Source organism: Protopterus annectens, chromosome 12.part0, assembly GCF_019279795.1.
Source record: "Protopterus annectens isolate FY-2018-M chromosome 12.part0, PAN1.0, whole genome shotgun sequence".
Classification (NCBI taxonomy): Eukaryota; Metazoa; Chordata; order Ceratodontiformes; family Protopteridae; genus Protopterus; species Protopterus annectens.
Genome location: NC_056746.1, coordinates 1,327,327,397 through 1,327,352,802, shown reverse-complemented (window position 1 = coordinate 1,327,352,802; position 25,406 = coordinate 1,327,327,397). Strand labels below are relative to the sequence as shown.

Sequence of the window (25,406 nt, the reverse complement as noted above, 5' to 3'; positions counted from 1 at the left end):
AGTGGTGGGCAGCCAATCACATATCTGGTGGTTACTGGTGTAGGTGATCTGGAATGTGGTATGGTACTCCGGATTTGACACTGGTGTTCACTCCATGCCTTTGTCACCAGGCACCTGTTGCAATACATCTGTATACATGTGCCTCACTCAGAATTTATATACATCTCTCTCTCTCTCTATATATATATATATATATATATATATATATATATAGATATATCTATATGTATATATATATATATATATATATATATATATATATATATATATGTCCGTATACATATACACATATATATATTGATGTACATATATTGCTATAGATGTGGAGGGGGCACAGAGGGGGTGTGAGTGACAGAGGGGGTGGGACAGGCTGTGTTGCAGGTCGTCATATACAGTCATACCTGTAGGTAGTCAGATCAGTCTGTCTATGTATATGTATCTACATATATCTATATCTGTATGTGTGCATTACATAGATATGTTTGTACAATATTCTATCTACATCTGTCTATGTATTCCTACATCTCTCTCTCTATGTATGTATACATATATGCATATTATATATATATATATATATATATATATATATATATATATATATATATACATATGTATATACACATACATATGTTGACATACATACGTATCCATATGTTAGACAGGTATAGCAATATATTTGTCTACCATACTGTATACACACACTAACATACTGCTAAACATACATAACTGTGTAACCTACTTTGTACATGGCACTACAACCTACAATCAAACAACATTGATATGTGCACATAGATGCTCTCACATACAAATGTATGTACAGCCTTCACTGATAGTTGCTGTATGTCCCCTGCCCTTTACACATCTTCATATACATATGGATACAGACCAATGACACATGTGGAGGGTTCACAGTATGTAGACCTTTATAGTATTACTTTACATTACCTGTGTTTGTCACAGCTGCTTGTGTTGCTGTCTGGTTCTCTGTCCTGCTGCTCCACTTCCCAGTTGTCAGCTTTCAGGTAGCTGTTGCTGAACAATTTGTTTCTGTCTGCTTAATTGCAGTTTTCTCTGTCTCTGTCTCTGTCTCTCTCTCTCTGTCTGTCTCTCACGTCCTTCTCAGGGTGCAATGAAAGTATTGCATGCCTGGACATGGAGTACAGCATACTTTTTAAGGTATCTGCATATGCCCATGTGATGGCCTCTGCACCAATTGTTAGCCAGCATTTGCTAATTGCATGCAGCCAGTTGTGTACTGATTGCAGTTCTCACTGTGATTTCAGAACAGTGCAATAAAAAGGTGTGTGAGATAGGCGTAGCCCTTTCAGATGTTAAGGGCAGGGACCATGCTGTTATGCTGTGGACAATGTTCTGTGAGTGTAAAGGTTGGTATCTCTCTCATATTTCCAGGTGTGTTGTAGATTAACATTCCTCCATTCATTTCTCCAGTTTCCTGTACTAACTGTGTATGTACACTGACACCTACAACTACTACTACTGTTAATGTGTGTGTGTGTGTGTGTGCTTTCCTTTCACTTTGGCTTGCACTCTGTTGCTAAGGCTTCAATAGTTGCCCTTTACAGTCACTACTTGTATGCCTGCTAGGTGTCTTGACTGTAGTGTGCTGCTGTAGCTTTCCTATTTTCCATGTACATTCACACCTTGGAATGCTTGCTATATCTGCTAGGGTGTTACAGCATGCAGTGTGGTCTGGCCATGGTGTGGGCCTTGACATCTATTAGGGTATTTGAGTATGCTGCTGAGCAGGCCCCAGAGTCTTTCAGGTTCATCTGTTATGTGCCTCATGGAATGGTACATATCAGTGGGGTACACCCATTAAAATGTCTGGTATGCTGCAGTTGTGACTGTGGGTTAGCATGAGCATATGTATTACTACACTTTTTCTGCCATGCAAGTGGTGAATACTTTCTGGACTCCATAGTTACCATTGCATGTGTTACACCTTTCTGCCTACTGTTTGTACATTTCACATGGGGTCTGTGGGGCATCCCTGTAAGTCATTCACTGTTTCTATGTCTAGGCTCTTAACTATTCAAATATGGTGGTGTCGGACCCGTCATGTGTACAGATATTTGCATGTTGTCCACATTTCTGCCTCATAATTTGGTCAATATCTCATGCACACCTTTTTCTGGCAAGTCACTCTGGGCTCAAGTCAGAATATGGTGACAAACATTCAAGTTCCAGACTGCATACCCTTCCAAACATCCCACAAAGTGTAGACCCTGTTACTTTCTGAACTGTCTGTGTTTGTTGTAACATTATTTGTAATGTGTCCCTGGTTTTGGGCCTTTGCTCCACATATTTTATTACTTGGTCCAGATGTGTTCCTGTAAGAGGTTGTGGGGTATGGGCAGTGCTTATCCTGCTGTGAGTATGTGTGTGTCTTGCAAGGTGCTATAGTGACATTATTACCTACTAGCTTCCAACTAGCATGGCTGTTTCTGTTCACACACTACTATTATGGAAATCCACCAGTTTTGATAGTAATTCTAAATGTCATGCTTTGTGTACTACACATCTATATTCCCTTTACATTCATTCCTACTGTTACATGATATATTTACTTTAGCACAATGTTCTTGTATAAGAGTCATGGCTTAGTGGTAAGTCATGCAGACTACAGTTATAAGGTCCTGGGTTCGGGACTCACAGTGGGATTTTATTTTGCTTTTGAACTGAGTACAGGACCTGTCAATCAAAGTGACTAAGGCACTTTTAAGCAGTTGTAACTGGGTTAGCTGGTTTTGCGGAGCTCACGTCTGTCACTGGCGGTTAGCTCAGCGCACCTGGCGCACACCGATTACAGCCACTTAAGCGATGCTTACTCTTGCCCACCAGCTATTTTCTTTGAAAGAAAAGAAAAATGGGGAGACAGGAAAGTGGTGAAAAAGGGGTCACAAGGAAGGTAAGACAGTAGGGAAACAAGCTTGGGATGTGCAGGAGGGATGTAGGTAAGGCCCATAGCTGCCCATTTCTTCATCAGCAACAGCTGTGCATATATATATGTAATTTGGTGTGACATTTGAAACCTTCCACCCCTGAGAGAGGTGTCAGGGCAACAATAATACTTGTTGTACAGCCAATTGGAATTGATAGGTTCCATGTCCAGTAGACATGTGTGCGGAATGGGCAGCTATGTATGGGGCGTAATTTTTGTGGGTACAGAGTGCCCTTTTTTTTTTTTTCAGGTGAGAGTGGTATGTCAGGTGAAGGAAGTCGATACAGCTGGGGAGGTACATTGGGTAGGTAAACAGACAAGACAAACAAAGGCATACAGGGGCGGTGTATGACACGTGTGGGGGGTTGCACAGTTGGCGGGGACGGAGGTTTGGATATCCAGAGGCCATGAGCCCACAGATGGCAACAGTGGAACTGATATCCCCACCCATAGCCAGTTGCCACTGTTCCTTCACTGCCCAGGGCGGGGTTGTGCTGAGGGCTGTGTGGCGGGGCAACAGGCATGCCCGTTAGTTGCGCCACCCGTGCCTCGAGCTGGCGTGGGGCTCAGGACAGAGTCCATCTCCCTCGCACCACAGTCCGGACCTTCACGGAGGGTGAGTGGTGGATCTCCTCCGGCCACACTTGCAGAGGGGGCGAGCCCCATCCTGCAGCGCTTCCACCCACAGGTGGCACAGGGCCACCGGAGGAGGGTCCAGACTCGGCACTAGTGCCAGGTGCACTCGCCAGCTGAGGTGGGAGAGGTGGGTCGCTGGAACCCGCCTTCCCTGTCGTACTATGTTTTGCATTATGTCATGACAGTTTGGGTTAGTGACATATAATACCATTCACAATTAGTTGTAACAGCATGCATTAGTATTCCCATTAACCAAACACCCAGATATTCACACCATTGAACAGCGTGCATAACACATGCATAATTTGAACAGAAATACACAGTCCAACAACATGCAGGGTTAATTGATGGCAACAGGCCATCAGGTGTGGATGTATGAACAGGGCAGATGCATCAACGGACATGCAAATATATATGACCCAACAGGACAAAGCGTCCAGGGTGTTAATTGTGATTGCACATACCATTTTCCGTGGAATGGGTTATATGTAGTTATAGGGTGGGGTGAAGAAAGTAATATTAAGACCGTCGAATAACAATATATATGCTGTACATTTCTAATAGCTACAGTTATATACACACTACTGTTCTAACTACAGTTTCCTATATGATAACTATTTCAACTTGGTGATAGGACTGTTAATGCAACATCAATATACATTTTATGGTTCTTCATACACATTCATATCTAGCTTTGTTCAGCTACATCAGGGCTACATTTGCTTTATATAGCTGTAGAAGTGTGGATGTTTGGTATATCAGACAAACATCCTATCTGCATATTGCAGACTGAGAGCAACATATCCTGATTTTGGGATACACATTCCAGATGCAGCAACACTTTGAACAGATTTAGCTGTTTGGTTTTGAATCTCACATGCATTTCATTCTGTCTTGACTGCAGTATACTTTATTCAGGGGTTATTACTACTGTATTGCTGGATTCATGGCACTTTCTCACACTCTCTCACTTGCTTTCATTTTACTATTCAGGATGGTACTTCTAGGCTTTATTGACATGTTTTAACAGTAGTTATTACAATCCTTTCCAGCAGTCTCACTTCTGTCATGTTTCAGTATTTCCACAGGGATATATTTCACACATGTGATTTCATCATCTTCTGCAGCTATACTTTTCAGCCTGCTGCAGGTTGTGTACTATTTTCTTACAGGCAGGGCATTTTTATTTCAGGATATATGTCGGACAGTTTCATGTTTAGCTTAAACTTACAGGCTGAAAACTCTTGTAATCAAGCAATACTTGCATACACTTTCACACTGTTACTTGCAGATTTTATTCCTTACTGACTACACTGCACTCTTTTGCTGACTGTCATACTTTTATATTTCTTTACAGTTACTGGTAGTGGATTACTGACCTGCCTGGTGGCGCAACCGCACCAGCCTATCGCCATAGGCTCTGCGGTTCCCAGAGCGGACACCTGCAGCTGTAATATAAATGAAGTAATATTGGAATACACATCTCCATAATATCAGCTAGTTTAACTTTTTACATACATAATTAAATGTTACTTACTCAGTAGTGGGGCGTTGGGTGTTTGCGGGCCTCCTGGATCCAAAGGTTCAGTTGGTCCTGCTTGCGTCTCTTCAGGTCGCATGGTGGTGACGGACCTGCTCACCTGTCCTTGGAATCCCTGTGGCACTGGTGAGATCATGAGCCAACGGTCCCACGCCTCAGCCCTGTATGCTCCCAGAGGACCTGGCCCTGCATGAGTTGGGCCTCATGATTGTGGACTAGGAGCCAGGCCATGTACCTGGACTCCTCAACACCCCACCTCTGTGCTTTCGGCGACTACCCTCTCCTATTCCTGACATTCTGCCTGCAGGTCTGTTCTACAATCGTTTATGCTGTGTATTCCCGCCTATGGGGCTTATATAGTCCGTTGTTCCCGCATATCTGTGATTGGCTATTTTGGAATTGTATCAACTTCAGTAAACCTGCATTGTCATGCTCTAGTTTGTATTCATTCCTATATATTAGCTATTATTGCATTTACAGGTACTGCTGTCGTGGCTTAGTGGTTCTGTACCTTGACTGTGGTGTATAGTATCCTGGGTTTGAACCTGGCCACTGCTTGTTTTTTCATGACTGTCTAGACATGCTGAGGGTGTGTCTGTGTAAAGGCAGTTTTGATACGGCTTGCTCAACGTTGCCCGTCGGTTAGCTTGTTTGCGTGGTGCGCAGCTCCAGCAAATACGCTGGTTTAAGCCTCATTTGGCTATCGGCACACATATTACGCTCAGCTCAGCTAGGGGCACATAGATTCAGCATGTTAAGCGACTGCTCAGCTCACGGGCACTCATTTTGCACCAGTTAAACCACTGCTCATCTCACGGGCACATGCACTCACTCTGTTAAACTGTAGCTCAGCTATGCGCAGATCTGGGATTTTTTCTTCTTTTGGTACCTCACATGTCTTCAGTATAAATGGGCTATTTCATTACATTTTACATGAATTGTGGTTTTATGTGTACATATTTGTCAGGGACTTGTTTCCTGCTTATTTTGCAAAAAAAAAATTGGTGTTGTGGGGGCTCGAACCATGAATGCCTGCTCTTCAGCCAACATCTCTACCGCTACGCTATTGCTTCCTGGCTTATTTTGCATATTTAGTTCTTATATGCTTTCCACTGACTGCTAACTGTAGCTGCACTACACACGCGCAGCATAAGCAGCGCACTCACGGTTAAACATCTTTACAATTTAGAAAAAAACATAACATGTTCATTTATATATCTTTTATGTTTATAGTCTGTAGGGGCATGTGTTGTGTTGTGTTTATTCACATTTCCGTGGACTCTGTTGTGGGTGTCTACTTTGGGCACTTTTACACTTCTGGGGGTGTCCGCTTGCAGGGCTCGGCCTGGACCGCCCCTACTGTCTTACGGACCGTGTTAGACTTAGGTGTGATTCAGCATGCTCTCATGAATATGCAAAGCATGCTGACATCACTCCGTTTAACTGCAGCCTCCGTGTAAGAGTTATAACTCTTACACGGAGGCTTCGTGAATCCTGGGGTGTGTCTTTTTCTTCTTTTTTTTTTGGTTTTGTTTCTATTGCTTTTAATTTGTTTCTCAATTCTCCATAAAACTTTCAGGTCATCAATTAATTGATTATTTTGCACTGTTCCTTTGTACGTATATACATATCTTGTAAGGTTTTCTGCCTATGCTGATATCTTTAATTTATGGTACACGATATCCCTGGTCTGTTCTGATACTGCATTTGTTTTTACCACGACTATCTTTCTAAGTATTTTTGTTGATCTATTCCCACTTCTATACTCTTCTAACACTGATGCTTCCTTTATAGTTTTATCTGTTCAATAGCTCCATGATGGCAGTTGATTTCTTCCCTTTCTTGCCCTTATTGCCTTGTGTTTTTCTGGTAAAAATGTATCTGTTATTGATTTAACTGCACAGTAATATATTTTATTCACTTTTGTTATATCACTTGAATTTCTGTTGATAGTCTTAAGCTTGATTACTGTGTTCATTTCTTTTGTCGGGCTTCTAATATTTGGGTCTTACTGACTTTCTGTAATCTGTTTCTTTCATCTGTCTTAATATATCTATCCATCTCTATTAAAATCAAACAACTCTTCCATTAGATCATTTTCTTCTAAACTGAGGGCACAATCTCTGTTTTCTGTCTCCTGCAGGCATTCTGCAGAAAGTTCCAGAAAATCTTCCTGTGACATATTGTGTACAGCATTTTGCATCATCCATTGCTCTTTCATATGGGAAATCACTGGCTATCACTCCACATTAACTGTATCAGAGTTGTGACTGTTTCCTGTTCCTTTATTCAGTGTGCAACTCCCAACTAAATTTTGTACTGAAGGCTTAGATTATCTTCATGTGGCAAGTGATCAGATGCTTTCCATTCTACCCATTTCTCCTTAATTTGGAGACTCGTTGTTCCGTCATGCTGTGGCATTACCCAATTTGGAGTTTCTATAATAAATCCTTCACTCTGTATGTAATCCCTAACTTCAGTTTCTATTTTATTGTCTTCTCCATTGCCAATCCTCTTTTCTACTTTCCCCCTTTGTTTTTTTATTTTTTTGTATTGTGAAATCTTCCATTTCTGGATGCCTTTGCCTATATTTCTCTTCAAATATATTTGGTGCTACTGTTTTTATATTGATAAGTTTTGCTTTCCCCTTTTCCATAAATATTGTGCCATATTTTTCTTTCCCATCTCCATATTTCTCTTTTCTGCTCCACCTTTTTCTCCTTACTTTGGGGACTCATTGTTCCACCATGTTGCGACATAATCTCTGTTAGACTTTCTACACTAAACCATTCACTTTGCAGGTATTCCATAACGTCATATTTTATTTGTTTAACTTCTACTTCACTAACCTTCTGTTCTACATTTCCCCTTTGTGATCTTATTTTTTGTATTGTGCAATTTTTCATATCTGGGTCCTTTGCCTGTATTTTTCTTCAAATATCGTTGGAGCTGCTTTTTTGTATTGATTAATTTGACTTTCTCCTTTGCATAAATATTGCACCATATCAGATCTCTCTTTCTTTCCCATGACCATGTTTCTTAAGTATACCTTTTAAAACTCTCTAGGATTTAGTCTTTATATTTTCACACTTCCTCAGTTGCTTCTTTCTCCTAACTGCCCAAAGTGTCATGGTCTATGTAATGTTTTTCATGGATCTGTATTTATGAGCACAAATTTGTATTTGAAGCTTTTGACAGTTTTTTTTCTTGGGCAAGTATTTTTCTTTCCTGTAATTTCTATCTTAATCTTTTTGAATATCTTATATCTGGAAATTCTGGATTTAATGCATAGTAGTAACAATGGCTCTAATTCAAAGCATTCAAACCCCACAATATCAAAGACCAAATCATCAAGACAAAAGCTTTAAAGTCGCACATCGGTGAATGAACAGATCATCAAATCAATTCCCATGGTAATTAACCTGTTGGCCAGCAAGGTGAATTTTGCCCTTTTCTCAACTGCAGTATGATCTTGAAATTGTTATATTTAGTTAGGGGGTGTGGGGGGATTGGGGGCATAGTTCCCCACCTGGGTGGGTTGGGGATGATGTAGTTTCATTTTTGTTTGTTTGGTATTAGTGGTTAATTACCCTGGGAATAGATTTGTTTATCCGATCATTCACTGAAGTGAGATGTTGTTGATTTAATCTTGACGATTTAGTCTTTGATATTGTGGGTTTTTGATGCTTTGAAGTAGACCCAAAACAATACATAATTTCTTTATTATCCTCAATAGTCCACTCAATCATCTTTATTGCTCTTTTGTGCCTGTCAGATTCTATGTTTTTTGTGGACTACTACTTCCTTCTACAACAGGGAGGCCATCTGCTTCCTGAGGATTCTACACTGTCATTTTTTCCGTTTCTTTCACCAAGGTGCATTTTTTAACCTACCTCTCTCCATGATATGAGCTATGTAAAATGCAATCTATATATCAGTGTTGTCTTGGTGAGATTTCATAAAAATAGGGTCTGCCTCATGAAGGTACTCACCAAGACCTGAGGATTAATTTGGTTCAGCAATACTACTCTCCTTTGTTTGCTGATTTTATCATCTCTCCATTTGGACCTCTAATGTCAAAGTCATTATGTCAGAGGTAACTTGAACAACTGAATAGATAACTGGAAATTCACCCCTGGTTTGGCAGCTATGTCTGTAATGGTCACAGGCAGCATGTAACTGGTTTCTCCCTCAAGCTATTGCCTACACTTACCAAGAGTACCAGAATTTGTCAGAAATTTGGGATGCATGGCTGGCTTAAAAAAGGCCCTAGTGGTCATTAGCTGTGTACATACCTATAAATCTATAATAAAACTGTCACACTTTCTTTGGAAAAGGAAACCATGGTGATAACTCTTACAACATGCCCTGTATGGGAGATCCTCTTAGTTTAAATATATTGTATCCCCTTGCATTCCAGAAAACAAAGACCTAGAAGGCAGACTCTAAGTTCATACTGAGAGCTAGTCATTCTGCCAGTCATCTCTTTGTCAGACTCCTTTATTGGATATAAGTGCTTTCTGAGAGGTTGCTCCCAGAACTATATCAGAGATGACCTGACACATTGAACATTGTAGCACCACTGCCATTCTGAAGTAAAGTTCATTTTAAGAGCTGACCCAGAACTTTTGTTGGGGTTCTTGTTGTAATTCTGAGGAATATAGACGATATGTTCAGAATGCAGGTACTGTAGCAGTGAATATGATGAATATGTACAAGGGCTGATGCTGTGCTACCTTGAAGCACCCCATCATCCCCTATTCTGAATTTCAGCTGTCTTCAAGTTGGTAGATTTAAGAAGTATAAAAGCTCCCCTAAGTCAAGGTAGAGCATAGGTGGCTTGTCCCCCTGCAAAAATGCTTTAATGGTGTAATAGTGAGTTCCATCATTTCTTGTTGTTGCTATTTACTTCTCATATATTCAGGATTTATACACATGCATCGTTTCACAGTTATGCCAGGGTGTGCTTTTCTTAATGCAATTAAAAACAAAAAAGAAAGCTGTTATCCAGCACTGAGCACTATTACACATGGACCCATTTCAGCCTCATCTGGGAGAATATCTAGTTAATTGACTTTCTCAAGATCACACTGTAAAAAAATAGAGGCTGGTGGAATTAAACCCAGGACTGCTTTAGGTTATAGGCATATCAGCTATAGCCTTAAACCTTTGTATTAGTATATATTGCTTGTCTACGTTATTTTTTAATGGTACGTCATGTTCTGTTCTTTAGATGCCACGATATATAGGGGGCAGTCTTTGCGCCAGAGTTGAGGAATCCTAAGTAGTAAGCATCTAAAGACATGTTCTGCTTTATTACCCACACTGGGGATGTTATCAAAGCTATATGAACTTTGATATAGCCGTAGCCACTTCTCACTTCTACTATTGCTTATCAAAAAGAGACTGGTGCAGTTGTCTGGAGACATGCCATATGAATTCTCTATGTAACAGTACACTGTGCAAACTGGCGGTATTGTGATGTTATGGCATTCCTTTCCCTGAGGAGCTGCGACCCTGGGTTGTTTATTAAATGGTCATGCTAGAGTGCTGCAGTTCCTCTTTGGATGTAATGTTTATTCATTTTTGTAATAAATTTGTAATGATTTTTTCTTTCTTTTTTGATTTGTTGCTGTAGTGCTGCTTCATGCATATAACAGATCCTACTGTGGATGTATGCAGTTCTGCAAATGGCCATGAAGAAAAAAGATGACTGACATCAGCCTAAAATGTTGTATCCCAATTATGAGCAAGACTGTTATTCTTTTTATCACCTCTTTCCACCGCAGTCTATTTATTAAAACATCAATTATGTGGGGGCAGGCTGGGCTTGATGATAAAGTAAACATTAAAAAAAATGATTGACTGTTGCTGTTAGGAGATTCTATTGCCTTGAGGTAGTTGAGCCAGAGAGAGTGGAATGGGTCACAGAGAAGTCACAAATGAGGCATTGCCATTAACTTTAAAACTCAACAAGAAAGCACAGAAGATAGCAAATTAATTGCTCATGCATTATAGTATCGTCAGGAGTATGAAACAAGTTGCTCAGCTGTTATTTTTTTATCTAAGTGCAAAAATAGTTGTTATGGTGGGTTCTTGAAGGTGTGGGCAATGCTTATTATGTCTGACAGCAACAAGTAAACTAAACTATAATGTATTTTCTACTTAAATAGTGAGTTACTATAACTGGTCTCCATTTGCAAAACTGTGGCCATTCTTTCATTTGCTTTTATCCCAGTTATACCTAAGGAGTATACAGTAAAAGTGGCTACATTTTGGAAGTATGGGGGAGAAGACATAGTTGGTGTGAAATCACAAGACAGTTATGGAATCACTGTGGAATAATAATATAGCTTGTCAGGAGGCAATGTGTGTGTGTGTGTGTGTGTGTGTGTGTGTGTGTGTGTGTGTGTGTGTGTGTGTGTGTGTGTGTGTGTGTGTGTGTGCGTGTGTCTGTGTGTGTGTGTGTGTGTGTGTGTGTGTGTGTGTGTGTGTGTGTGTGTGTCTGAAATCACAGGAAACACATAAAATTACTCTAACTTAACCTCCAACAGCTCATCTTTCAGGAAAAGTAGGTAGTTATAGACTTTGACCAAACTAATATGTTTATTCATACAAAGGTAGAATTCTAACAAAGTCCATGAAACTACAGTGACGATTGATGAGCTATAAATCAGATAAAGAAACTGTGCAGGTACTACCATTTTGTAAAAATCCTTAATACCAATTAGATGTTTTGATTTTGAAATGTTTTAAATTAAATCCTTCTATCTGTCACGATCAATTTATCTACTACTAAATCTGTCATTTGACAAATCATGTAACTTTTAATCTGAAAGATAAACTGAAGCACTAACATGGTGTCTTACAGGATCTGTCTTTAATCCAAAACAATGGTATAATTTCTTGTAACACAGAAGCACAGAGGACATCATATGTGGAGGTGGCTACTATAAAACATAGACTTCATTGCCAGCTTTATTAATGAATGGTGAACAGACTGAATTAATCTGCATTAGTCTAATTTTGTGCAAGCCATTCTTATGGGATAGAGGGTGTAGATTTTGTTGAGGCCTTAATTGCAATGTTATGCTTAATGCTTACCTTGCAGAGTATGTAACAGAGAAAATAATATTGCATCAGCAGCCCCTAAAACTTGTCAAAAGGGGAGGCCCAATAATTTAATGGGTAAGAAAGTCATGATGTTCATTTGTGGTACAAGAAAGTTCTGAGTGTTCAGCACTAATGCCTGCAAAAAGCAGTTCAAAAAAGTGTGTTAGTTTCTGCTACAGGTACATCTTGTCTGTATTTAAGACAGAGTCTTTCAGTAGTTGTGGTAATATAATTTATACTTAAGGATACACAGTGGTGCGGTGGATAGCATTTGTCAGCTCACAGCAAGAGGCTCCCAGGTTTGATCCTCAGCTAGGTTGCCTTCTGTGCAGAGTCTGCATGTCCTCCCTGTGTCTGCATGGGATTCCTACAGGCGCTCCTGTTTTCTTCCACATTCTAAAGAGATGTGGTAGGTGGACTGGATACTCTTAACTGGCCATAACTGTGAGCATGCAAGTGTGCGGTGTGGCAGAATGACTGTAGAGGGGGCTAGCGACCCAACTGTGTAAACTTTGGCTCTAGATGATTGCCACTTTTGAAGTGACACCCTGAACCCTAGTGCAAAAATGTGATAAAGGTGTTGTGGGAAGACTAGCATGGATACCATGAGGAAGATTTGGAAAAAGTAACAAATAATATCCTGGTACTGCTGAATAAGCAGGATTTGCAAGATAAGTAAGACCAAAGCACAATACAATGAAGAAAAGTAGCAAATTAGTGTGTATTTCATGTTATTGAAACTAGTTAATTATTAGTACAGAAGCAATCATTGAGCAAATATGTGTTTGGTGGACATTTCCTGAAAATGCAACTAGTTAATAGTAAGAACAGAAACAGTTCCTGAAAAAGACAGCTGTATATGGTGTTATGAACTTAAAACTGTAGTATTTAGAGAAAAAGAATAAGAACTGTCTAGCTTGTCAATGCTGAAACCCATTTTTCTAGCTAAATTTGATGTCTGGAGAGTGACATGATTTTCTGTCTTGTGTTTCCACAGCACTGACTCTGATCCATTAGTGATGGACACTGTTACTTTAAATCAGTCCCTTCAGCACATCCCTCAAATGAACAAGAATTCTATGGACTCGCTTGATAATCTCTCCATGGATGACTTCTGGTCAGAGGTAGAAAACATCAAGCAGAGCAGTGACTCAGAACAAGATGATAGTATGGAAATCAAAACCCCTGATGGTATGTAACCATGAGTTTCATCCTGAGGTAACAAGACAAGACAAGAGATACTCTGCAAAGTATTGTACCGTTTGTTAACATGAAATCACTAAATATTGTACAAGAATAATCTGTTACATAACCATCTGTAAACAAAGGTCCTAGAAAGGTGTGAAATTATGATGTTACTTTAAAAATAGTTTTAAATATCCATGTTTGAAGTTGTTAGTATCATAAAACTGACCATGCTTCTATTAACAAATAATTAAAGAAAGTCACTAAAAATGTTATAGATACCAGCTCTCCTAAAATTCTGAGAATGTGTTCTCTTCTGAACATTTTACTGTTTTAACAGTTTTGTTAATACAGCAGATGACAAAGTTGGACACTGATATGCCATCCAATAACATATCAAACATTACTTGTATTTCCTTTTCCTGTATCTTTCTTCTGACTGCCATTCCTGCTAACCTCCAAGAAATGCAACTGCTCATTCATGCCCTAAGATCGGGATGTGAACAATTCATATCAGCCATGAGGAGTGTTTCTACTATGCCCTTAACCCTGCCTGGTGACTGGCATCGGCACCTTCATCACCAATCACCACGGGATTGTCCAACACCATTCCAACCCACACAACCCATGTGGATTACTGGCATTCGGTTGAGATAACCAAGTCCATGACCTCCAGTATTATGGTCATTGGTGCCATGCATGCCTCTACTGCACAGGAACAACTGGCCAGATGAGACCACCAGTTCTACCCCCAGGTTGAGTGAGCCTGCATTAACTGCTTAATCCCACACTCTCCTGCACATTTCTTCTAGTTCCTGATATGTTAATCACTCTCAGGTTATGTGTTATTATTTACAACTCCCAAAGAAGCTGTACCTGACATGATATTTTATAACCTGATCTGAAAGATTTTGTTTAATCATACAAGACTGATGAAATACAATCCCTGTATATTTTAAATGTTGTTGTGTCTTTCGGCTTTTTCCCGGTTAGGGGTCGCCACAGCAGAACTCCGGTCCGCTAATGATTGGTAGTTGATTTTTACATGCCGAGTTACCAGCTCTGATGCACAACCTTCAACGAAGGTACGCCCATTCACGCATGTCTCCACGCAGAAGACACTCTAGCTGAGAATCGAACCGGACAGCATCTTACTGTGAGGCGACAACGCTACCTCAGCACCACCACCGCGATCCATCCCTGTAGATTTTAAATATTACTCCAAAATAAACCTGACCTAGTCTGAAAAGTTCCTATTATTAAAAATGTGTACATATTTCACCGCAAAATGTCCTTTTTATGTTTTTGAATCCATACTGAATTTAGCATCTTTAAAAGACACTAAACTGTGAAAATAGTAAGTTATGCATGCTAAATAAAGTCCAATGATATGGTTGTAACTCAAATTTTTGTAGGTGTAAAAAAAGAGAGACTGTACAAATGATTGACTCTTCATTTGTCAGTCACATATAGTTGAATTTCATTTATTTATTTATTTATCTATTTATTTATTTAACATTTGTTTACTGGGAAAGTCTGACTGGACACAGGTCCTTTTTAAGCAGAGACCTGGGGAGAAACGCTCCATGAGTAACAACAAATTTTCATGCACACATTACAATAATCAAAAAAGTATAAAGTAAACAAAATATAGTATACATAAGAACATACAAAATTTGTTACATCTTGACAACAAAACCTAGGCTTTGAACATAGCTAGTAATATTTGTAGGTATGACTTATGTCAAGATATAAGTCTAAGACAGGTTGGTAGGTGCAAAGGATTAAACACCGGGGGGAGAAGTTGAATATGTTTTGGGTTTACTGTGATGTATCAGAGTACTCATGAGGGGTTAGTGCAGGAACATAGCCACTTATTTTTTAGACAAGCTTTAAATGATGGCTTAAAGTGGTTAGTGGATGAGATTGAGAAAATGGAGTTAGGAAGTGAGTTCCATATCCGAGATATATAGTTGGAAAATAAAGATTCTACTGTAGTGTTGTTGGCCTTGGAGACGGTGAGTAAGTTCTTGTTGTTAGAGCAAAGTGATCTGCTGGAACTGTAAGGAAGGATGAGATTTTGTAGTGTAGGGGTTCTAGTTGATTGTGTTACAATTTTGTGAGCTAGAGAGAGTTGGTTGTAAAGAGTAATGCTGGGAAGCTCAAACCAGTCTAGTATCCTTAAAGCTGTGCAATGATGTGTTCTATATAGGCAGTCAGATGCAAACTTAGCAATTTTATTATAACATGCTTCTAGCTTAGATAAGTCAGTTTTTCTTAGATAAGTTAAAATTGGAGATGCATATAGTAGAGTAGAGAGGAGATGGGTTTGTGCTAATGTAATTTTGGCCATTGAGGTCAGGAACCTTTTGTGCCTATATAAACTTCCAAGTTTCTTATGGACTCTTTTTATAGTTAGGGAGACATGCATGTCAAATTTTAAGGTATTGTCTAGTTCCACTCCAAGAAGCTTTGTATGGGTTGTCAGGGAGATCACAGTATTGTTTTTTGACTATTATGTTAAATGTTGGGCATGAGGTGGATGTCTTGTTAGGTTGGAAGAGTAATAATTCAGTCTTGTTTGGGTTCAGGATTAGATGGGCATTGGCTAACCATATTTCAACAGAAGTGAAAGATTCCTGTGTTTGAGAATGAAGAGTTGATAGAGAAGTGGCAGCACAGATGAGTGTTGAATCATCTGCATACTGCATTATAGAACCATGTGGAGTAGCTGTGTGTAGCTTATTAGTCACAGATAAGTGTTGAATCATCTGCATACTGCATTATAGAACCATGTGGAGTAGTGGTGTATAGATTATTAGTCACAGATAAGTGTTGAATCATCTGCATACTGCATTATAGAACCATGTGGAGTAGCTGTGTGTAGATTATTAGTCACAGATAAGTGTTGAATCATCTGCACACTGCATTATAGAACCATGTGGAGTAGCTGTGTGTAGCTTATTAGTCACAGATAAGTGTTGAATCATCTGCATACTGCATTATAGAACCATGTGGAGTAACTGTGTGTAGCTTATTAGTCACAGATAAGTGTTGAATCATCTGCATACTGTATTATAGAACCATGTGGAGTAGCTGTGTGTAGATTATTAGTCACAGATGAGTGTTGAATCATCTGCATACTGCATTATAGAACCATGTGGAGTAGCTGTGTGTAGATTATTAGTAAAGAGGGAGAAAAGGTGAAGGTCCAAGATAGATCCTTGGGGGACACCAATGGATAAAGGAAGGTGTGGAGATAGGCCACCCTGCCATAGAACAGATTGTTGACGGCCAGATAAATAGTTATGAAACCATGCTGTGGCAGATAGTGAGAAGGATAGTTCAGTTAGTACATCTATTAGTTTGGAATGGGAGAACATATCAAAAGCTTTTGATATTTCTAGAAAGATGGCAGATACAAAGCTGTTATTCCTGTGATGGTTTATGGTATTAGTGAAGGATAAAAGAGCTGTAGTGGTATATATAGTATAGTTAAGCAATAGTAAGCAGAAAAATTAATGTTTGAATGAAAAAGTGGTGCTTGTGAAGATCAGAGGTGTAGCTGGTCTCAATGATCAGCTTATTACAGTGGGATCTGTACCCCCCCCAGCTCTTATGTTGAAGTGCAAAAAAAAAAAAAAAATCACAGATGTTCCTTCTACTGACACATTAACCATCTGCAAGATGGTTTCATTTCTGTGCCCTGCCCCCAACTATCATTCAACTTATTTTATTTACAAAAATATGTTCTTTTAAACTGTAATAAACCGTTGCTGTAGTTTATATCCTGCAAGCCCAGAGCTACAGCTTATATCCTGCCTGTATGAAGTGCTACAGCTCTCAAGTTTGTGTAAAAAAAAAAAAAACTGTAGCAAGCAGTTGCTATGGTTAAGAGCACACATGTAGCACTACACACTCAGGTTTGACTGCAAATGCAATTCCACCTTTTAAAAGCTGATATTCTATTAAAAAAAGATTGACTAGCATTTCCAAGGTATTACATTGGGATAAAACTGCTAGACGTAAAATGACCTCTGGGTCGATAGTCTCATAATCTCCTATGATCGTATGATCCTATGAGATTGGCTGATTGTGCCCCCAACAATTTGCATCTGGGGCAGTTATCCCTCTTGCCCCACCCTTGCTACTGTACTAGTGAAGATGTGCAAGACTGTGTTATAGCAGTTAGAAACTATGCAAATGTTTGCGGGTTAGGGTAACGAAAGGGGATAGAGTCAGTGTTGTGTGCATGTTTTGTGTTGTCTGTATTCTGTATCCTTTTGTATTGTGTAGTGATTCTCTTAGGGAAAGGGTTTTTAGTAATGTAATGTGTAGGGTTAAAAGTGCAGTTAGGGTTAGCAGACATGATTAAGGTGGGCAGTGAAGCTGCCCCTAACCCTAACCCTTCATATTGCATTACTAAAAATCCTTTCCCTAACAGTATTACTACCAAGATGGTACTTGATCTTGGTTTTGTAGCTGAGGTTTACTGATTATGGAGTTTTTTAGTGGGACAGAAATATTCAGCGCTTTGTGATTTTAATTTATTATACATACTAAAAATTATGTATATAGTTGTCTTCCATCTTATGTAATATTTATTGATGGTATTAAAATGCATTTAGAACATAAATATGTATCAGTTAATTACAGATCCATTTTATGCTGAGTTTAATTTAAAAACACTGTACACAAAGACCTTAAATACATGGTTTTCTTTCCAGTTATGGAAGACAATAAACATTATTTCATAAATTAAAGCTGAGCGCAAGGATTTAATTAGTAAATGTTATACCATAAGCCTTGCATCTGTTTTCTAGAAAATTGTGAAAAATAAACTGGTAACTAACATTGGTATAGAAGTAAAAAGTCATGCCTAACTAATCTGACTGACTGTTTGGAACAGATGATACAAGAGCTGTGGAATCCAAAATGGCAGTGTATTTTGACATGACTAATTCGTATTTTGATGGCTCACTGAACTACACTCTGGATTTAATTTCTTGTATTTACAGCTTTACAAGATTTTTTTTACAATTTATTTTTATTTTTTATTTGATATTTGTTAACTGGGTTGGTCCAACTGGGCCAGAGGCCCATTTTCAGAGGAGACCCTAGGAGAAAAGCTCCAGAGTATTTAAACAATAAATAATTAAAACTGACAGTTAAAATATAATGCTGTTGTACATAGTAGTTAGAGACAAAATATGACATCAAGGAGGTAATACAAAAACAAAAACTGAAATGAGCACCAACAAATGCAGTTACAAGGGACCAATAAATGCAGTTACAAGAGAAAATACAATTTACCGGAAGTGGCATCATAGACAATGTGACAATAATTTATAGCTGATTGTTTGGTAAGAACAGCAATACAGGTCAAATAAGTAGATTGACCTCTGAAAGTATCTGTAAAATGGGTCTATATTAGATCAGCGAATGCTTAAAAAAGTGAACACTGATTGATCGAACTTATGTAAGCGAAAGCTTACAATCTCGAACTGTCAGAACAGCGATTTTTTTTCCTAGGGAAAAAATCGCTGATCCAAAACACATACACACAGCACAAGCACACCAAACAAACAGCAATCCACACACATACACCTAAAATCTGACACCTAGCCCTACACTAAACTATACACACACCACTAACTATCTACTTACCTTAACCCAAAACCCTAACCCTAAGGTCAGTCGCTATCGCACAGTCACCTCACCCGCTCCCTAACCCTAACTCACCTAACCCTCACATCCACACAATCACACACATACCTAACCCGCGCCCTAACCCTAACTCACCTAACCCGCCCTAACACTCACATCCACACAATCGCACACTTACCTGAACCTGACCCGTAACTTTCCACCACAGCACTGAAAATACCAAAGCAACAGAAACGGACAACCAAATTCTTTCCCTAGGAAAAGATTTGGGTTTCTGTTGCTTCAATATTTTAAGCTTTCGCTTACATAAGTTCGATCAATCAGCGTTCGCTGATCTAATATAGACCCCTGTAAAATATCAGGTAATATACAAGTTAAGTACATAGCATAGAATACATACCTACACAGTCATATTTTTTAATAGAAAGAAGAGGCAGTGGATAAAGAGATGATATATTATTGATATAGAGAAACTACAGAATAGAGGGAGTTTTAATGGACAAGTAGCTGTGATGTTGATCATAGAGGGACAGAAAAAAGTTATGAGGTAAGGTTGGAAGGATGGAAGTGGTTAGGTAGGATCCTGGCAAGGATAGATCCTTCAGCTTAGGAGGAACAGTTTTAGTTGCTTTTTGAATAGAGTAGTGTTTCAGGTGCTTCTAATGAAGTTTGGAAGTTTATTCCAGGCTAAAGACACATTGTAGTTATAGCGAAGTTTACCTATGCTTCTGCTGGGTTTATGTATGTGAAGGAGTTGTTGCTCTGAACTTTTAAGTGATATGGTGGGGGTGTAGAAGGAGACAAGAGAAGAGAGGGAGGGGCAAGCAGTGGGTTTGTATAGGATGGTGTGGGCAATTTGTAGTTGTACTAGAAGGAGTTGTTTGGGGAATTCAGGCCATTTCTGTTGTTTTAATTCTATGCAGTGATGAGATCTGTGGAGCTGGTCTGTTGCAAATCTAATGATTTTATTGTAGGTTTGTTCTAGTTGTGAGATTAATGTGGGTTATATGCTTGTAAGTATGGGAGGAGCATAAAGGAGGTCAGGTAGTCGGAATGCTCTAGCTAGGAATAGTTTAACTTCAGGGGTAAGGAATTTTTTGTTACAATGCAGTAATACTAATTTTCTATGTGTCTTTTTGATACATTGGTGAATATGCTGGTCAGATTTAAGCTGGTCATCAATTATAGTGCTGATGCGCTTTGTTTGAGGGTCAGCTGTGATGATGGTGTTATCTAGTGAGGAGATGAAAAAGAAAGACTTGTGGTCAGAGAGTGATTTAGGTAGGAAGAATAGGAGTTTGGTTTTCATGGGGTTTAGGATAAGCTTGTTTTCATTAAGCCATTTCTTGACAGAGGTAAATGTGCTTTGAGTAAGGGAAAGGAGATGGGACATGTTATTAGAGGAGGTGATGAGGGTGGAGTCATCTGCATATTGGAGACAGTAGAGTGGTTGCAAGTGGTGTAGAGATTGTTAGTAAAGATATTGAATATAAGGGGGCCAAGGATTGAACCCTGGGGGACCCCAGTTTTTACAGGCAAGAAAGGGGAGCAGGAAGTGAGCCTTTGAACAGATTGTGATCTGTTAGAAAGGTAGCTGGAGAACCACTGCACGGTGGCAGGAGAGACATTGAATTTGGTTAGTCTTGTTAGTAGCTTAGTGTGAGACACTGTATCAAAAACTTTGGAAAGGTCAAGGAAGAGACAGGATACAAGTTGGTTATTATTTCTGGTCTCAGCAACTGTATGAGTAAAAGATAAGAGGGCTGTGGCAGTGCTGTGGTTAGGCCTGAAACCATGTTGTGTAGGAGTACAAGTTCATAAGATATCATTTGCCAGTTTCCTATTCATTTTCTAACTCTGTAGTGTTTTTTTTTTCTGAAAACCATTTGAACTGGTATAAAATGTGGCTACCTAAGTATGAGTGAGACATCCAGCAAATAAAAGAACAAGTAACTTTTTAAAATATAAGTAGCGCCATCACTTCAGTCATAATAAAAGCACATGAAGAAACATAAGTAACATTTTAATTTCAAAATGCTGCACAGAACTTCTTAGAAACATATGTTGTTCTGCAGATAATATTGCAGGTATACTAACAATAGCCTGTGCTATAGTATAAGTGCCTCCATTATACAAGAAATATCATTCAGGCACCAGTAGAGAATGAAACCATGGTCAATGCCATTATAAATACTCTGCAGTGAGTTAGTGCCCGTAGGTTTCTGTCAGCATGTAGGGAAATAAACCTGTTGGAACTTGACTAAACTTGTCTGATAACTTGTCTGATAACTAGCTGCAAAATATTTCAGATGACTGATTTCATACTTGAGCCTAGAAAAGATAATCAAAGATGTCATTTTATTCTTCATCTAATTTTAGTTTAGTCTAGATAGGCAGTTGTGTCCTTTCACAAGAAAAATGTTCATGTGTTTGTAAAAGTTTATTTTAAATGCAACACATCATGGAAAATATGTGTAAGGGTAGACCTACTAGGTTAAAAGACTAGAGGTCTCCTCAGACGTCATCAGTTTCTAAAAATGCAGCTGAAATGAATTCATGGCTAGGATTTGCTCTTAGTCACACCTGATCTAGTTTTCTGAGTGGGGTACAACAGAACATTACAGGGGAATACAGGAAAATATAGTCTGCTAGGACATCACAAAGACTTTTAACTTGTTTTTCTGCAGACTGCTGTTAGAAAATGACAGGGGTTTGAAGGCAGCACCAAGTCTGAGGAACTGGTCTATTAATCGGTATAAAGGAAGGTTACAAAGGGTTGTTGTGAAATGTTTGTGTCTTTCAGCTTTCCCCGGTTAGGGGTCGCCACAGCGGAACTCCAGTCCGCTAATGATTGGTAGTTGATTTTTACGTGCCAAGTTACCAGCCCTGACACACAACCTTCAACAAAGGTACGCCCATTCACGCATGTCTCCGCGCAGAAGACGCTTTCGCTGAGAATCGAACCGGACAGCGTCTTACTATGAGGCGACAACGCTACCGCAGCACCACCACGAATGTTAGAAATAATGGAAGTGATTTATAGAGACAGTATGGACAGGCTAGAGTTTAGAACTCTTCAGTGTGTTTGTCTCAGACATTTCTAATTGATTAAAGAACAGGATTCATCTTTTCAATGGTGATACAACAATAGGAACAAAAGTATATAAGTGTGTGGGGGAGAAATTAAGGGAGAATTTGGAATGGCTAAGCAAGTAGAGAGAAAAGTGGAGTTGATGCAATGTGCAGGCAAATATAAAGTATTGTATGACCATGTTTATGTAATACATCAGCTGGTGGAGTGAAACTGATGGCAAATGAACATAAAAAGCAGCTGGGGATAATTATGACACTTAGATTGTTGCAGGAAAAACTGAGACAGAGGGCAGTGTCAGCAGCAAACTCACACTGGTTTATAGTCTTAGGGAACTTGGTGGTAATGGTCCTAATCTGCTAGGCCATACCTTAAGTACTGTGTATAGTTCTGGGGTCCTACAAGCAGCGAGAGTCACTACTTAGGACCCCCAGAAGGATGTGAGTGAGGGAGTAAAAGACTGATCTGAGCTAAAGCTCTTCACAGTCATAATCAGAAGAGACCCCATGGACTTAATATAACTGCACAACATCAAGTTTGGGAGATGTTACCATATAAACACAAACATGAAGGACATGGGGGAAGGAAACGGTACAGGCAGCAGATTGTAGAGACAACTACCAGTATGTGCAAAAGTGCCCCATCATGCAGATGGTGCTGGATTCATGTGACTATGTACCATACTAGGTAGAGCAGGTGTAATCTACAGAGGTGGTTAAGAGGACATGGAACATGTCAAGAAGGGTGAACTGAGGGAGACATGGACATAAAGCAGAATATTGAAAACACATAATGGACTAGTTGATAAGCTCTCTGTATCTTCCATTTAATCAAACATAATGTAAAAATATGCATATGTATTTATTTGCATGTGTGTATGTATGTATGTATGTCATAGCTCTCAACTGTCCAGATTTTTGCAGAATGTCCAGATTTTAGCCATATAGTGTTGGTCTGTTTCTCATAAAATTTGGGGCTTTCCTGCAAATCAATGAGGATTGAAATCACTAAATAATAACTGACATTTAAGTTTCAGACTTCATATCCTTCAGAAAAATCTATGCTATCACTAAATCTTTTATTCCAGCAACTTTGTAAGTTTATAAAAGGAATATTTAAAATGTATTCCTATTTTTGGGCCTTTGTCCCCACATTATTTTTGGCTTTGTCAAGATTCCTTGTGCTAAGAGGTTGAGAGGTGTGATGTATGCGTGTGTGTAAATAAAAAAGAGATTATAAGGACATACGTGTGTGAGAGCATATGTGTGTGTGTGTGTGTGTGTGTAATGTACTCAAAGGTTCATTTGAGCAGAAAATATCTCAAAAGTCAACTATCTGTAAGTGAAATGAAAGTATGTTCCATCCTTTAAAACGGTTAATATTCTATAAACAGCTATTTTATAATAAGAACAGACATTCATATTTTGCCACTAGCTATCACTCCTCAAAATCATCAGTACCATCTGTGACAACCCACCACTGCCAACCAATATGTGATGTGGATATCCCACCTCTGGGCCAGTAGTCAAGGAACCTCAATCCTCACCACTGGCACCTGTGGGAGGATGTTCACTGGGAGGATAACAGCTACACACACAGTATCTGCAGATGCAGCTCTCTGCATCAAGTGCAATTTCCCTTAAGAGCACACTGAGACCACAGTCAGTTTGGGGCTGGTTTCTCCCACTTTCTCTTGATCCCCAATAAGGCAATAAGACTCTCCCACTGGCACAGCTGTAGAGTTGAGATCTCAGCTGAATGTCATAGAAAAGGCCTCCGGCACCCTCTCTGTGCAACCAATGCTTTGTGTCCCTGCCCAAGCAGCTGACACACACACTATTTGAGATTTGATTTACACACACACACACACACACACACACACACACACACACACACACACACACACACACACACACACACACACACGCACAAGCACACACACGCACACACACACACACACACACACACACACACACACACACACACACACACACACACACACACCGCGGAACGGCAGGCATATGTTTACTAGCTATGCCCCCTTTTTCCCAAACTGTAAGGTAGTTATGACTGCCACCAGACACTTAACTTAAATATTTCTACAAAGATCAGCTACAATGTAAGGTTTAAATATATTTAATAATAAATAATAAAAGAACAAGAAAATACTAAGTCTATATTCAGACTGACATCAGAATTCAAAATCACAGGAAATATTTCAAACAACACTGAAGGACAGTCTCAAATAAATAAAGAAAAACAATATCTAAACAAAGATTTGCTATATTTCTGATTGAATCCAAGAGAATTATACTATTCCCTAGTGTGACACAAGGGAAATACTGCCAGCCCATCTTGTTGGAATTTTGTAAATAATTCTATGTCATTTGTGAATATCCACATAATTTATATGCTTGTCTTACAAATGTATTGGAACTGTGTGTTGTGTGTATATTAACCTGCTGATACAGAAGTATGTGTTGAGTAGAGTTTGTACAGTACTGAGCTTCAGTGATGTATCCACAGTGTACCCTGCTTGAACACAGAAAATTAACTTACAAAACTTCAAGAAAATTAGTTGAAATTAATTGCTTTATGATTGTGCTATAAAAGTTAGTTTTAATGCAGAAGTAGACACAATGTCTAGAGCTAGATGTTTTTCAATTGTCTTGGAAGAAAAGTAATTACTGAGTTTAAAATGTAAAGTTTTTACTGCTTTATGACTCATAGCAGCTACATAGTTCTGAGCCAACATCTGAGAGATATGTATTTTTAACACAGAGATGTTAAAACTCTGTCAGTATCTGTTTAGCTTGGGAACTGAAGTCAGGTGACAAAGAGTGATGTCATCCAGGCTAACCCAGCAGTAATGTTTGATATTAATTTAGGAACTCTCTCAGAGAGAGACTGTGTATTTTGTCTTTGACCTGGAAATATCCACTCATCATCATCATGATCATCTGCACTTGCTGGAAGTAAGATTAGGAATATAATAAAGATTAGTTTAGATGTTTTCTGTATTTTTTGAGATTGTCTTGCAATGTTGTTTTAAATATTGCCAGTGATTTTGAACTCTGAAGTAACTGTGTTTGTTTTCGGAGTATTGTCTTGTTTTGTTTTAATTTTTATTTTTTATTATTAAATATATTTAAACATATCTTTATGGCTGATATTTGTGAGGCATATGTAAGCTCTTAGAGTACTTGCATATG

The 25,406-nt window shown here is 39.0% G+C and overlaps 1 protein-coding gene across 1 annotated transcript in view; it reads left to right on the top strand.

The window, feature by feature from the left end:
* ARHGAP40 (Rho GTPase activating protein 40) overlaps positions 1 to 25,406 on the top strand; it is a 442,695-nt gene that overhangs the window by 248,750 nt on the left and 168,539 nt on the right. Inside the window, exon 2 of the mRNA XM_044090378.1 lies at positions 13,249 to 13,442. Coding sequence (XP_043946313.1) covers positions 13,249 to 13,442 — 194 coding nt within the window. The remainder of the gene's footprint in view (positions 1 to 13,248; positions 13,443 to 25,406) is intronic.